The sequence below is a fragment of the Caenorhabditis remanei genome, chromosome II, assembly GCF_010183535.1.
Source record: "Caenorhabditis remanei strain PX506 chromosome II, whole genome shotgun sequence".
Classification (NCBI taxonomy): Eukaryota; Metazoa; Nematoda; class Chromadorea; order Rhabditida; family Rhabditidae; genus Caenorhabditis; species Caenorhabditis remanei.
The window spans coordinates 6,562,227-6,576,024 of NC_071329.1; the positions used below are offsets into that span (position 1 = coordinate 6,562,227).

Consider the following 13,798-nt stretch of genomic DNA (forward strand, 5'->3'; position numbering starts at 1 on the left):
TCGGCTGGCTGAGAAAAGACTTATGAACCTATGTTTTTCCCTTAGAGCACTTTATACCTGACAGCTTCGTCTGGTTGAGAAAAAGACTCTGAAACGTCATCCCCCAGATTTCTGTGTACCTGATGGCTTCGGCTGGCTGAGAAAAGACTTATGAACCTATGTTTTTCCCTTAGAGTATTGTATACCTGACAGCTTCGTCTGGTTGAGAAAAAGACTCTGAAACCTCATCCCCCAGATTTCTGTGTACCTGATGGCTTCGGCTGGCTGAGAAAAGACTTATGAACCTATGTTTTTCCCTTAGAGCACTTTATACCTGACAGCTTCGGCTGGTTGAGAAAAAGACTCTGAAACGTCATCCCCCAGATTTCTGTGTACCTGATGGCTTCGGCTGGCTGAGAAAAGACTTATGAACCTATGTTTTTCCCTTAGAGCACTTTATACCTGACAGCTTCGGCTGGTTGAGAAAAGGACTCTGAAACCTCATCCCCCAGATTTCTGTGTACCTGATGGCTTCGGCTGGCTGAGAAAAGACTTCTGAACCTATGTTTTTCCCTTAGAGCACTGTATACCTGACAGCTTCGGCTGGTTGAGAAAAAGACTCTGAAACGTCATCCCCCAGATTTCTGTGTACCTGATGGCTTCGGCTGGCTGAGAAAAGACTTCTGAACCTATGTTTTTCCCTTAGAGCACTTTATACCTGACAGATTCGTCTGGTTGAGAAAAAGACTCTGAAACCTCATCCCCCAGATATCTGTGTACCTGATGGCTTCGGCTGGCTGAGAAAAGACTTATGAACCTATGTTTTTCCCTTAGAGTATTGTATACCTGACAGCTTCGGCTGGTTGAGAAAAAGACTCTGAAACGTCATCCCCCAGATTTCTGTGTACCTGATGGCTTCGGCTGGCTGAGAAAAGACTTATGAACCTATGTTTTTCCCTTAGAGTATTGTATACCTGACAGCTTCGGCTGGTTGAGAAAAGGACTCTGAAACCTCATCCCCCAGATTTCTGTGTACCTGATGGCTTCGGCTGGCTGAGAAAAGACTTATGAACCTATGTTTTTCCCTTAGAGTATTGTATACCTGACAGCTTCGGCTGGTTGAGAAAAAGACTCTGAAACGTCATCCCCCAGATTTCTGTGTACCTGATGGCTTCGGCTGGCTGAGAAAAGACTTATGAACCTATGTTTTTCCCTTAGAGCACTTTATACCTGACAGATTCGTCTGGTTGAGAAAAAGACTCTGAAACCTCATCCCCCAGATTTCTGTGTACCTGATGGCTTCGGCTGGCTGAGAAAAGACTTATGAACCTATGTTTTTCCCTTAGAGCACTGTATACCTGACAGCTTCGGCTGGTTGAGAAAAAGACTCTGAAACGTCATCCCCCAGATTTCTGTGTACCTGATGGCTTCGGCTGGCTGAGAAAAGACTTATGAACCTATGTTTTTCCCTTAGAGTATTGTATACCTGACAGCTTCGTCTGGTTGAGAAAAAGACTCTGAAACCTCATCCCCCAGATTTCTGTGTACCTGATGGCTTCGGCTGGCTGAGAAAAGACTTATGAACCTATGTTTTTCCCTTAGAGCACTTTATACCTGACAGATTCGTCTGGTTGAGAAAAAGACTCTGAAACCTCATCCCCCAGATTTCTGTGTACCTGATGGCTTCGGCTGGCTGAGAAAAGACTTATGAACCTATGTTTTTCCCTTAGAGCACTTTATACCTGACAGCTTCGTCTGGTTGAGAAAAAGACTCTGAAACCTCATCCCCCAGATTTCTGTGTACCTGATGGCTTCGGCTGGCTGAGAAAAGACTTATGAACCTATGTTTTTCCCTTAGAGTATTGTATACCTGACAGCTTCGTCTGGTTGAGAAAAAGACTCTGGAACCTATGTTTTGTCCGTCAAGAGCTGGACTGATTTTTCAGGAAATAATTTATTATCAAAAATCAATCAATAATTATCAAATGAACACCTACAAACACTTAAAAGTGCATGTACAATCACAAGCACATGGCAACAGAAGCTTCTTGTGAATCACTCTGACTGGACTGGCTCCATTCGAGCATTGTTCGATACCACATTCACAAGAACATTCTTCACAATCGGCTGAAACAAAATCGTAACTTTAAGTGGTACCCGAACAAGTTTGACCTACTCTTTCTAGTGATTACTGGAAAATCGGATGAGGAGAACGGACAAATCTCAGTTTTCCACAGAAGGTCTACGAGAGTTCGTTTGCGATCGTATTGATGCCAGCATTGCCAGCCACGGTAGACCTGGAAAAAAGCGGTTTTAGAAGAATCTGTGAACTTTAGTGCAGTTCTGAAGTATATCTGTCTGTTTGCATGTGTGTCCAATATGAAAACTCAAAAATCTAGGACTACTGGTCTTCACACTTCAAAGATAACAAGTGTCGGGTATTGGGAATTGCTTGAATCTGATGACTTGTGTTTTGAAAGGTAATCTTTAAGTAAGGATATGTCTTTAGATGCCCAGTTAATGATTTCTTTACTTTACGAGTTTTCTTGGTATGTTTGTTTGTCCCGATATTCATCTCTAAATGTTTCACTTACCAAATCAGCAACGATTGAATGTGAGAAATCATGTGTTCCAGTATTCAACTGATCATTGATACAAGATCCAGAATCTATCTGAACAGATGGAGATGAACAGCATACTGGATCGAGACTGAAATTTTGAAAATGATTGCGGAATACTGATATTTTTAAAACTTACACCGCAGCTTGAGTGGTGTTCTCCAACAGATACACATGGAACCCTCCTAGCCATGTGTTACCGGTGCAGCCTAAAACAATCAAAATATTTCACTCAAATGATATAACGTTCCACCACAAACCCTCTAACAATCCTGTACACTTTGGGACACTCTGTTGTGGAGCACAATTCGTTGACTCTCCGAGAGCAATCTGCTCACATTCTACAGTAAGACTGCCCAACAAGCTGTAAGCTGTCTTAGCGCGCTTGATGGAGGACACTCGGTAACCTTTGTCGCAGATTAGGGCCTGAAAAAGGTGGAACTCGATTTGCTAAATCAATACAGGAAGCGCCGTAAATCGACCCAAAAAATCTCGTAAATATACGTCAAACTTAAATCGACACCAAATTCCGTAAATACTGTATTATGAGTCCATAAAAGGGTTACTGTGCAGAGGCTATGAAGGCCTCCCCTTCTAATTCAGGGTTTACGGTAATTTCCGAATTTTACTTCGACTTATTAGTAAAGTTGTTGAAAAAATAATACATTCATGTAGTTTTATAAATCGAAAAACTTACAAAGTCAATATCTGCACTGTAACTTATCTCCACAAAAATAGTGAGTACTAATAATAAAAACGCAGGAACAGTTTGGGTGGTCATGATTTTCTTCGAAGAGAATTCAATATATCGGTCAAATTGTCGGAATCACTATACTTATCAATTGTCTCTTTTTCTCTGAGACCTCCAAGAATATGAGTCATTAAAAAACCGGATCATCGTAGTGGCGTCATCACCGAATTATTGTAAAAGCTGTTAAAAAATTTAGACGAATCGAAAGACGAAAAATAATTCATTTAACAAATTAACAATAATAATTTATACTAACGAAGCCTTTACAGCTGCCAGATCCCTTGTCTCCACAGCTCGAAGTAGGGATTCAGGAACATTGGAAGTTCGGATAGCAGCCGATCTGAATGGTACAAATAAATGTTAGCAATAATTCTGACTATGCTTACCTCATAGTACTCCAAATACTCGACGCCTCATTCCCTCCTTTTTGCAACTCCAGTGCAGACAAGAAGTGTTTCAATGCCTCGTCATAAGATGACAATTGCATACAAGAGATTCCCAAATTGTATCTGGCTCTGACGTAAGTTGGATAGAGTTTCAATGCTTCTCTATAGGCAGAGATAGCCTCGGCAGTGCGGTCTCCATTAGCCATAGTGGCGCCAAGACGGTTCCAGAGACGGGCGTCCTGAAATACGGTATGAGTAATTACTAGACTGTTTTTCTTACAAGAGAAGTCTTTGGAGATACAGTTTTCAAACGGTCTATAAATTTGGTCATAGATACTTTTGACTAAGGGGAGTCTATTTCTGCCATCAAAATCTGTCTCTCTTCGAGCCGAGTTATGAGCTCTCAAACTTATCATATGGTTAAGCTTTTTCACATGAAATTCTAAATCGGCCGCATATATATCACCGCAAGGTTCCATATTCGTTCCCCAGTGGTTCCCCATGTGCTTGTACGTTGAAAAATAAAAACATCTTGCGTATACTACAGGCCGATTTGGAATTCCATGTAAAAAGCATATCCATAAGAAAAGTTTGAGAGCTTATAACTCGACTCGCAGAGACATTGAACCGGTTTTGATGGCGGAATTGGACTCTCCGTAGTCGAAAGTACTTAGAACAAATTTATAGATCGTTTAGAAGCCGCGTCTCCAAAGACTTCGTTTGTCAGAAAAAGTGAAAATCAGATTTAGAATCTTTACGACGGAAGCAGTACATACCCCTGGATTCCTTGAGATCGCAAGTTTCAACGAATCGACTGCCCTCGCGAAATTCCTATTCAAATTATAGAGAACACCGAGTGCATTCTGTAGATCCGGATCAGGAGTAGCTCCCTGTTGACGAGCGGCGTCGAGGAATCGGGCTTCTACTCGATTGAATGTTTCGTTATCGAGAAAAGATGAGTACATCGGAGGGGTCGTAGTGACCTGAGTGGTGTTGGAGCCCTGGAATAAGTGAGTGGAGTAATAACTTTAAAAGCTCCGATAAGCTAGCTTACCAAATAAGAAGACATCCATTTGTCTAGTTGATGCAGGGCTTCGTTCTCCATTCCTTCGTTAGCTTGGGACACGGATAGTGCGAGGAGTGCCTGGAATAATTTTTCGATGAATGAATGTACTTTTGAAAAATTGAAATTACTGGGATAGGTAAAGAGGTATTGATTCACATACTTACAAACCGAGGTGGCGCTTAACTCGCTTAAAACGCAATATTATGAGCTGAAAAATATACCAAAATGTAGATCTCAGCAAGTTCTATATTCAGAACTTACAACGGGCTGGATGTCTATTCGTTAATGTACCGCGGGCCGGGAAAAAGTGTCAAAAATGCTGAAACGATCAAAAAAGCCATTCGAGCCCGACCTGCGGCACATTAACGAATAGTCATCTGACCCGTAGTAGGTCACTGATATACATAGAACTCGCTGAGATCCACATTTCCGGATGTTTTCAGCTCATAATATTGAGTTTAAAACGAGTTACGTGTCGGCCCGGTTTGCAAGTATGCAATATACAGCGCTCTTTTGTAAACAGTCAAATCAATGTGATCTACTCCTATGTTCGATAGAGCGTATTTGTAACTGAAAGCTACTTGAGCTCCAACAAACCAAAATGTTAAATGTAGAGGACAAAGGACAATTGTAATTTTGTCAAGCCTTTCTATACTTACCTCCTTATTCCCCGCATCAATCTGCAGACACTTATTAAACGCCTGCATAGCCAGCTGATCCTTCTCATTCTCCGCATGAGCCAATCCCAGCTTACACCAAGCCCTCGCATCTTGTGGATCCTTCTGCACTGCTGCTTCATAGGCCAGCATCGCATTCCCAATATCTCCACTTCTCATTAACATGTCACCTTCCAAAAGGGCATCAGATGAGGATAGGTAGGGGTTAGACTCCTGAAAATGATTGCTGGCTTATGAGTTGTTTCTCAGACCCAAGGATGTACCTGATAAATATAGTTGGCTGGATTCTGCATAGTCTCCTCCTTCTCCATTTCCCTTTTGATCTCCTCCCATCTATTCTCAAACATCTGTGTGCTATCTTTCCACGTGTTTTCCATTCCTGCATTATCCTGTTGATTCAAAAAGTCATCAGCCCATGCGCTGCTCCCAGATGACTGTTGGAGAGATGTGTCGATAGTATCCAGGTATTCAGATGACCACATCGAAGAATCCTGAGGAGCTGTTGAAGACGTGGAAGACGTGAGGGGCATCGCTTGGCGCCAAGCTGATTCAAGACCCTGGGATGTTTGTCCGGAAGTGAATTGTTGCGTCCATTGGGAGGCTAGTTGGTTCTGGAAATGGGAGGAAATATATAGAGGATGCATAAGTGTGTCTGGGTGTCCGGATTTCTGAGTTGGAAAAAGCTAGAATCTTTTCTGGACGCACATTTTCAGTTTTCTGTCTGTATGTCCGGTTGTCTGGATATCTTGTTGTATCCCTATTTATGTTTTTATCCTCTCACCTGTCTTGGCTGAAACTCTTGTGCCCAATTTCCAGCCATACTAGACGAGCCGGACGCTTGTGGCAGATTATTTTGCATTGACTTCATGCTGAAACTCGTTGGAGCCATCGTGTTCGCCTTCTGTCGCAAGAACTCATTGGCCATTTGCTCGCCGAGTGAAGATGAGGGGAGGAGGGATGAGGCAGCTAGAAAACTGTATTAGTAGGCCATCTCTTACGAGATTCTAGTAAAATTTTTGACAAAAATGCTCACCATTACTCGGACCAACTCGTTGATTGGAGGTTCCGAATGTGTTGGCCAAACCGACAAGGGCATTTTGTTGCCCACATTGTCCTTCGACAACTCCCTTCATTGTTTCTGGAAAAAAATAGGAGATTAGGGCATCCGGATAATCAGGAGTGGTACAGACAAAATCATGAAACTAAAACAAAAATAGACATCTGGATCTACCGACACATTGAAAAACATAAATGCGTGGTTTTGAGAAACCGGATGTACAGAAACCCGGACTTAAACCGATCCATGATGCAGAGAGGTCTACAGACTATTCTAAAATCTAGATTAATTTTCAAACTCAAACAGCTACTATTTTCAAAAAATATATAAATAAATTGGTGGCCCCAATGTAGTCGTGACCATTTTCATCAATTGATTGATACTCTCCCTTCCCCCCCTACATCATACCATAGAGAAAAGACACGCAGACATACAAAAAACGTTGTCTTATCAGGGAGATGGGTTACGGGAGATAAGAAGGAAAACGGGGGGAGAGAAATGGTGTATATTGATTCCGGTGTTGTGTAATTATAGATGGAATTGGCGGAGTCCGTCTGTGTGTCCGGCTGTTCAAAAGTTTATGGAAGTTGAGTTTATATTACTCTTATAAGTCTAAATTTTCATTAAATAAGGTCTATATTTCGATTTTTGCAGCTTACCACTTTTCTATGAAGCTCATCACAGATAGATTGAATTGTTGGGTGCTTGAATTTCTGTAACTATGGAAAAACAGGTTCCGTAACATCGAAGACTTGTACCTACCTAGAGATAACTTGTACAAAAGTTTGATAACTACAAAACTGGAGAAATTCGAAATTTTGAATAATTAGTTAATTGGCGACGCGACAAGACATGTTTCCGGTAGTACCGTATGTGACTGTCTTTCCGTTTGTCAGTCGTAGTCTCCGGATGTCTAAACATCCGTCTGTTTGTCTGCCTGTTAGTCCGAATGTCTCACTTTGGTTTCATTGGTATACATGGCTATCCACCTAGTTCAACTGTACAGTAATCAATCCCCAATTGTTCCGAATATCTATGTGATGTGTGTTCAATTATTCGTCTGTATGTCCGGATGTCTTGTTGTGCTCGCGCAAATCTGCCGAACCTTCTAGGTCTGCCGGTGTTTCCTTGAGTCTATCTAGCTAGACATGTAGTTTAATATTCGTTACTTATCTCTCTGACTATACGTCTGTTTATAAGTCTGTGTGACCAGATGTCTGCAAACTGTATAGTTCAAACTGCTGGAATTCCAATCGCCGGTTTCATGTTTACCAGCAGTATCCTGACAATGTATGTATGTCTCTCAGTAAGTCCGGATGTCTCCATATTTTCCTGTCTATTCCTTTGTACAAACTTCTTTACTTTCGTATCATCTAATCGAAATAACATTCGAAATGTCCCATAATTAAAGAACGTAATACAAATCTCTTCCCAATAAACCACATGTCAAAAAGTAATGTATACAATACAGACACCTCTATAATTTCAATTCATTTCCAAACAAAAAAACTTGAAAACGGGCGGTCGACAATTGACGGCATAAATATGGAACATAGAAAAGGACATTCTTCATTCCTTCATTCTAACACCATTCCATAATGGCCCCCCGACCGGATCCAACAAGAATTCCACGACGGAGGACAACGTTTACTGTTGAACAGTTGTATCTTCTGGAAATGTATTTCGCACAGAGTCAATATGTTGGATGTGAAGAGAGAGAACGGTTGGCGAGAATTCTAAGTTTGGATGAATATCAGGTTGGTGTGTCGGGGTGTGTCCGGATATCTGCATGTTGGTTTTTAATTTTGTTCCTAAAACCTCTTTTCTAAAAAGAAAGTTCAATCCTAATATCTCGGAATCCTTAAAACTGTCCTGTCTGACAAGGGAATCTAAACACCATGCAAGTGTTCTTTGGCTGAAACTTTCAGGATAGGTTAAGAACTGGGCTGAAAGTGTCATCTTCAGAAATTTCAGGAATGTCTTTTCAGATAATTCTTAACCTTTCCTGAAAGTTTCAGCCAAAAAAGCGCTTGCATGGTGTTGAGGTGGTTCCCTTGTGAGTATATACTTGAGATTGTTAGTCCGAATATCGATTTATAGTTTCCATTTCAGGTCAAAATTTGGTTCCAAAACCGCCGGATCCGCATGAGACGAGAGGCCAACAAGTGATCAAAACGCATTTCAATTATACTTTCCTGTGTTTTTCTATTTTTTCCCAAACATTTTGTAAATAAATGTGTTATATCAGCACTGTATATTATTTATTTACTTTTTTCCAGTTACACAAACAGCGAATTGCTGACCCGAAGAAATACAGTAACAACTGAAGATTCTACAATTTTTAATTAAAGAAAGATAAACATAAAGATTCGGATTGTCCAGCTCGAAATCTCCGATCTCAAAGATTCTCATGGAAAAACTCGAACACCAGTGAAAAATTTTACCAAAAATGCTTCAAAGCAACACGAAGAACAATTGAAATTCTTCAGTTTTCTTTGACAGCTTTTCAATGATCAGGCCAGGTTCTGTCTATTTTCTCACCATATCAGTAAAAATAAGTAGGTAGGAGGAGCAGTGTCAACTGACAAAAGACTGATGCGGAGCAACACAAAAACACGTTTTTATGATTTTGTCTGGGGTTTCCGGTTCATCGGTTTAATTTTCTTTTTTTGTAAAAGAGATAATTTTCTATCAGAAAATGAATCTGGAAATCATGCTGAGATTTCTTATACGTTAGTATACCTGAAGACTCAGGGGTTTTTTTGGATGAACGCGCCTTTCTAGAATTAAAAAAAAGAGACCATTTCCCAAAGCTCACGACCCGACCACCCAGATTCATGTCACAATAAAAACAACTTCCTTGTTATTGTTTCCCTATTGAAATCCCTCTACTAACAGTTCATTGACCACTCACAAAGTACCGCTCTATACTCCGACTATACTCTTTTAAAAGTATGTTTGCTCTTTTCTTTCCGCGTCCACTATCCTATCTACATTCCATTTTCAAACCTACGAGAAACTTGCAACCAAATTTCCTTTTTTCCCGGAATCAACACAATTCCTATTCCTTATCACTAATTTCTTCACTTCATACTCAATTCTATTCCTCAATCAAAAAACTACAAACACTCGACAATTAACCATCTGCCTATTCTCAATCCCCTCTCTTTCTTCCTAAAGAGACTGGTTTTGTTGCCCTTTTCCCATTCTTCCTTCTTCCCACCTTGTCTATTCCTAATTGTCTACCTCTTCCCGCCTAACGAATTCACTGTTTTTTTGTCATTCTGCCAATTCCACGTGACAATATCTTTTGATTTTCGAATCTTGTAAAGTGTACTGATTTTTGTAACCCTGTTGTCACCGAACTTTCTGTTGTTTGACTGAGCAAACAAGCATAGAAAATGTGTAGTGTGCTATAGTGAGAGTGCTCCATAGCAACACATTATCGACCGGGACAGACAGCGGAAATTCTTTGTTAAACCGGCATTTCGGTTTAAAACGTCTTGAAAGGTCCTTTTCAAGATTTGAATTTTCTGAAAAGTCATTTTCCAATTTTTCTCATTTCTACTCGTGTGAAGGTAATGTAGAAATTTCCATTTTCAATGCGCTTTCCAACTTGAAATATAAAATGTTTTATCAATAACTAACACTATTACTTATAAGAAATGCACAAGAACAATGTAAATAATACAAGTACACGTCCCTCTTCTTCTCTAACCACTCTTCCCTCTAACCTACTCACCTACCCACTCTCCCTCGAACTCACCCAATATTCCCCCTGAAAAATGTTCATAATAGTGTTAACTATTTATGAAAACTACACGAAATGCTACTCGTCGCTACTAACCATCTTCAGTCTAACTATCAACCGAAAGCTAACAATTCGGAGTATGCAGGGCTCGTCGACATCGTCATCAACGAACAAGAAGTGCTCCATCTGCCACGACCAGCAACAAATGGGCGCAAAAATTTGCTGCTGCTGCAGATCGGATGCCGAGGAGAATGAGCAGTTGACCAGTGTGATATTGAGCAGACAGCCGCCGCCGAAAGGTTCGTGAGTTTTTTTTATTAGATGGCAAAAGTTTTTTAAACTATATATATTTGGAAAAAGAACTGCTTTAATCTGGCTAAAATTCAATGAAACACATTTTCCTGTACGCATAAATGGTATTATTTGAAACAAGTTAATTTTGAAGAAAGAAGTTTCATTTTTCGACATAATTTATGACATTTTGCAACCGACTTAACTTCAGAGATTTTATAAAGAACGAATTTCCGAATTTTAATGCATTTCCAAACCAGAAATTAAGTTTTTTCTTTGAAAAATCAGTTTTAATCTCAAAAAAATTGCCAGCTCATGTCTGCGTTATTGCGTCATATCTACAGTTTTGAGTGCATTTGTCGTAAATTATGATGCTTTTCTACAATAAGCTGAAAGAATTCCAAAATAATTTTTAAATTTATTCCCTGAAAAAACGGGATTTCCATCCAAAAAACAAACATTTTCGCCTGAAAATCGTTGAAACAAATCCCCCCAAATAATTGAAATACCAAAAAATAAACTTATAAACTAGTTTAATCCCCCGGAAATGGCCGATTATGTGGTCAACGATCGGTCATCGAGACCGCCCGTCGTAATAAACAAAAAATCGATAGTTGTAACATCCCCACCCACCGATTCTGCGTCAAAAAATCACAGAAAAACACGAAAAGTAACGAATTATCACGAAAAAACCTTCAAAAAATGGAAGGTTAGCCCAAATTTCCCCGATTGTTCGATAAAACAAACAAAAATTGTCTTTTTTAACAAGAAAGTTCAGAACAATGTCGAGGAAATCTGCTAGTTTTCATCAATCCACACAGTGGAAAAGGCAAAAGTTTGGAGACTTTTGCGCATACAGTTGGCCCGAAATTGGACAGGAATTTGATTCGATATGAAGTCGTCGTTACTAGTGAGTTTTATTTGAATAATTTGAATAATAAATAATAAAAATAATGTATTTCAGCCGGTCCGAATCATGCCCGAAATGTGTTGATGACAAAATCAGATCTTGGAAAGTTCAATGGTGTTCTAATTCTTTCCGGTGATGGATTAGTTTTCGAGGTGAGAAGAATTTTTCTGCTATATATCAAATAAAGTCTAAATTTGCAGGCACTAAACGGAATCCTCTGCCGCGAAGATGCTTTCAGGATATTCCCGCATCTTCCTATCGGAATAGTGCCGAGTGGTTCTGGAAACGGTCTTTTGTGTTCAGTTTTATCAAAATACGGCACAAAAATGAACGAAAAGTCAGTAATGGACAGAGCGTTGGAGATTGCCACGTCACCAGTCGCAAAAGCAGAGTCAGTTGCGTTGTATAAGGTGCAAACTGAAAATACGACGTACGCTGCGTTTTTGTCGATCGGTTGGGGACTTATGGCTGATATTGGTGAGGGTTTTCTGTTTTTTGAGCGGTTTAGCTTACAATTTTGACAAAAAAACTCGTCATTTTCTATGTTTTTTTCCCAGTTGTCATCATGAAAGGGTTGTAGACCAGATTTCCCAAAACTGATCCTATTCTTCACGAAAATCATTTTTCCAGACATCGAAAGCGAGAAGTGGAGAAAATCGCTCGGAGGACACCGGTTCACTGTGATGGGTGCCATCCGCAGTTTCAGTAAAATATAAAATTCAAGTAACTCAATCCCCAATATGATTTTTACAGATATCCGATCCTACAAAGGTCGTCTATCTTATCGGTTGTACAAACCGAAAGGATTTAAACCGTCGTCGAATGTGTTCAATGTTTATGACAAAACTACGCAGCAAAGGGTAAGAAATTAGATTATTCAATATAAAATGACTAGAAATTGATCAATTGTTGCTCTGAAAATGTTGAACTCTTCTAGATCGACGACTCTACTCCCCCACTCACTGTTCCCCACTTGACTTCCACCGAATCAGAAGACGAAAAACTAGAATCAAAACCGAAAAACACGTGGACACTACACGATTCAGATGACACGACTTCAGAAGACGAAGAAGGCGAAGAAGTAGTGATTGAAGATGAATTTGTGAATATGTACGCTGTCACTTTATCTCATATCGCTTCCGATGGTCCATTCGCTCCAAGTGCTAAACTAGAAGATAATCGAATTCATTTATCGTATATTCTGTGGAAAGATATTGGAACAAGAGTGGATATTGCAAAGTATTTGTTGGCGATTGAGCATGAGACTCATCTCGATTTGCCGTTTGTTAAGGTAAAAATAAAGCGTCAAAGGCGCGACATACTTCTCTTTTCCGCCTTCGAAATTCATTCCAGAAACTCCCTTTTTTTCCTTTTTTCCCTGAAAAAACACTCACAGCTCACGGTCTCCCAGAGCGAAAAAGAACTTCAAGAAACGTGAAGACGATTTTATCCCATTTTAATTCAATTCTTTTACTTTTTTTGCACTGAATATGCAGTTTTTCCAGGTTTTCAGACGTCGTGATGGGTGAAAAAAGTGTCCCATCCATCAGAATTGTGTAAAGTTTAATTATGTATCTAATGAGCCAAAAAACGTGAATTTTGGTCAGAAATTGGCTTTTTTGATACAGAAAAAACCGATTTTCGGAAAAGTGAGTATAACTTTTTTTGGCAGAAAACTGTTTCAAACGAAAATTGCACATAATGTACTTGAAGAAGCTCTGAAACTGTTAAAATTTTCAGAAAAATAAATATTGACTGAAATGGCTGAAAATCTCATTTTTCTCAAAATCGGTTTTTTCTGTATCGAAAAAGTCAATTTCTCACCAAAATTCCCAGTTTTTGGCTCATAAGATAGAAAATATAATTTTCGACAATTCTGATGGATGGGACCCTTTTTTCATTCATTGCGACGTCTGAAAACCTAAAAATACTGGATTTTCAGTGCAAAAAAAGTAAAAGAATTGAATTAAAATGTGAAAAAATCGGCTTCACGTTTCTTGCAGTTCTTTTTCGCAGTGTGGGAGACCGTGCGCTTTCGAAATTCATTCCAGAAATCCCAGATTTTCCTTTTTTTCACTGAAATTCCCCCCGTTTTATTCAATTTTTCAAAATTTCAGCGCGTCGAAGTATCTTCAATGAAATTGGATGTGCTGAGCGATGGATCATATGTTGTTCTTGATGGAGAAGTCGTTGAAACGAAATCAGTAACAGTTTCATCGACACGAGATAATATTTGTGTTTTCTCGTCGACTGCCTAGAATATAATATTTATTTCCTTTTTCTCTTTATCAATTAATGTATCTTTGCAACCG

At 39.6% G+C, this 13,798-nt stretch overlaps 3 protein-coding genes across 3 annotated transcripts; 2 read left to right on the forward strand and 1 right to left on the reverse strand.

Moving 5' to 3' along the window:
- Positions 1–1,972: 1,972 nt before the first annotated feature.
- GCK72_004883 (uncharacterized protein) lies at positions 1,973–6,610 on the reverse strand (the record flags this gene model as incomplete). Its single annotated transcript, XM_003116900.2, has 13 exons — positions 1,973–2,106; positions 2,156–2,276; positions 2,574–2,688; positions 2,737–2,806; positions 2,858–3,023; positions 3,601–3,688; positions 3,735–3,973; positions 4,511–4,735; positions 4,789–4,878; positions 5,460–5,690; positions 5,741–6,088; positions 6,259–6,443; positions 6,511–6,610. The coding sequence occupies 13 exons, from the start codon at positions 6,608–6,610 to the stop codon at positions 1,973–1,975; spliced, it is 2,112 nt and encodes a 703-aa protein (XP_003116948.2).
- A 1,522-nt stretch (positions 6,611–8,132) lies between these two features.
- Positions 8,133–8,703, forward strand: GCK72_004884 (uncharacterized protein; the record flags this gene model as incomplete). The annotated part of the gene is made up of 2 exons (XM_053724932.1): positions 8,133–8,291; positions 8,647–8,703. The coding sequence occupies 2 exons, from the start codon at positions 8,133–8,135 to the stop codon at positions 8,701–8,703; spliced, it is 216 nt and encodes a 71-aa protein (XP_053589126.1).
- A 1,616-nt stretch (positions 8,704–10,319) lies between these two features.
- Positions 10,320–13,744, forward strand: GCK72_004885 (uncharacterized protein; the record flags this gene model as incomplete). Its single annotated transcript, XM_003116856.2, has 8 exons — positions 10,320–10,584; positions 11,355–11,486; positions 11,541–11,638; positions 11,687–11,963; positions 12,117–12,191; positions 12,240–12,346; positions 12,424–12,777; positions 13,604–13,744. 8 exons carry the CDS (start codon positions 10,320–10,322, stop codon positions 13,742–13,744), a joined length of 1,449 nt encoding a protein of 482 aa, XP_003116904.2.
- Between the last annotated feature and the right edge of the window lie 54 nt (positions 13,745–13,798).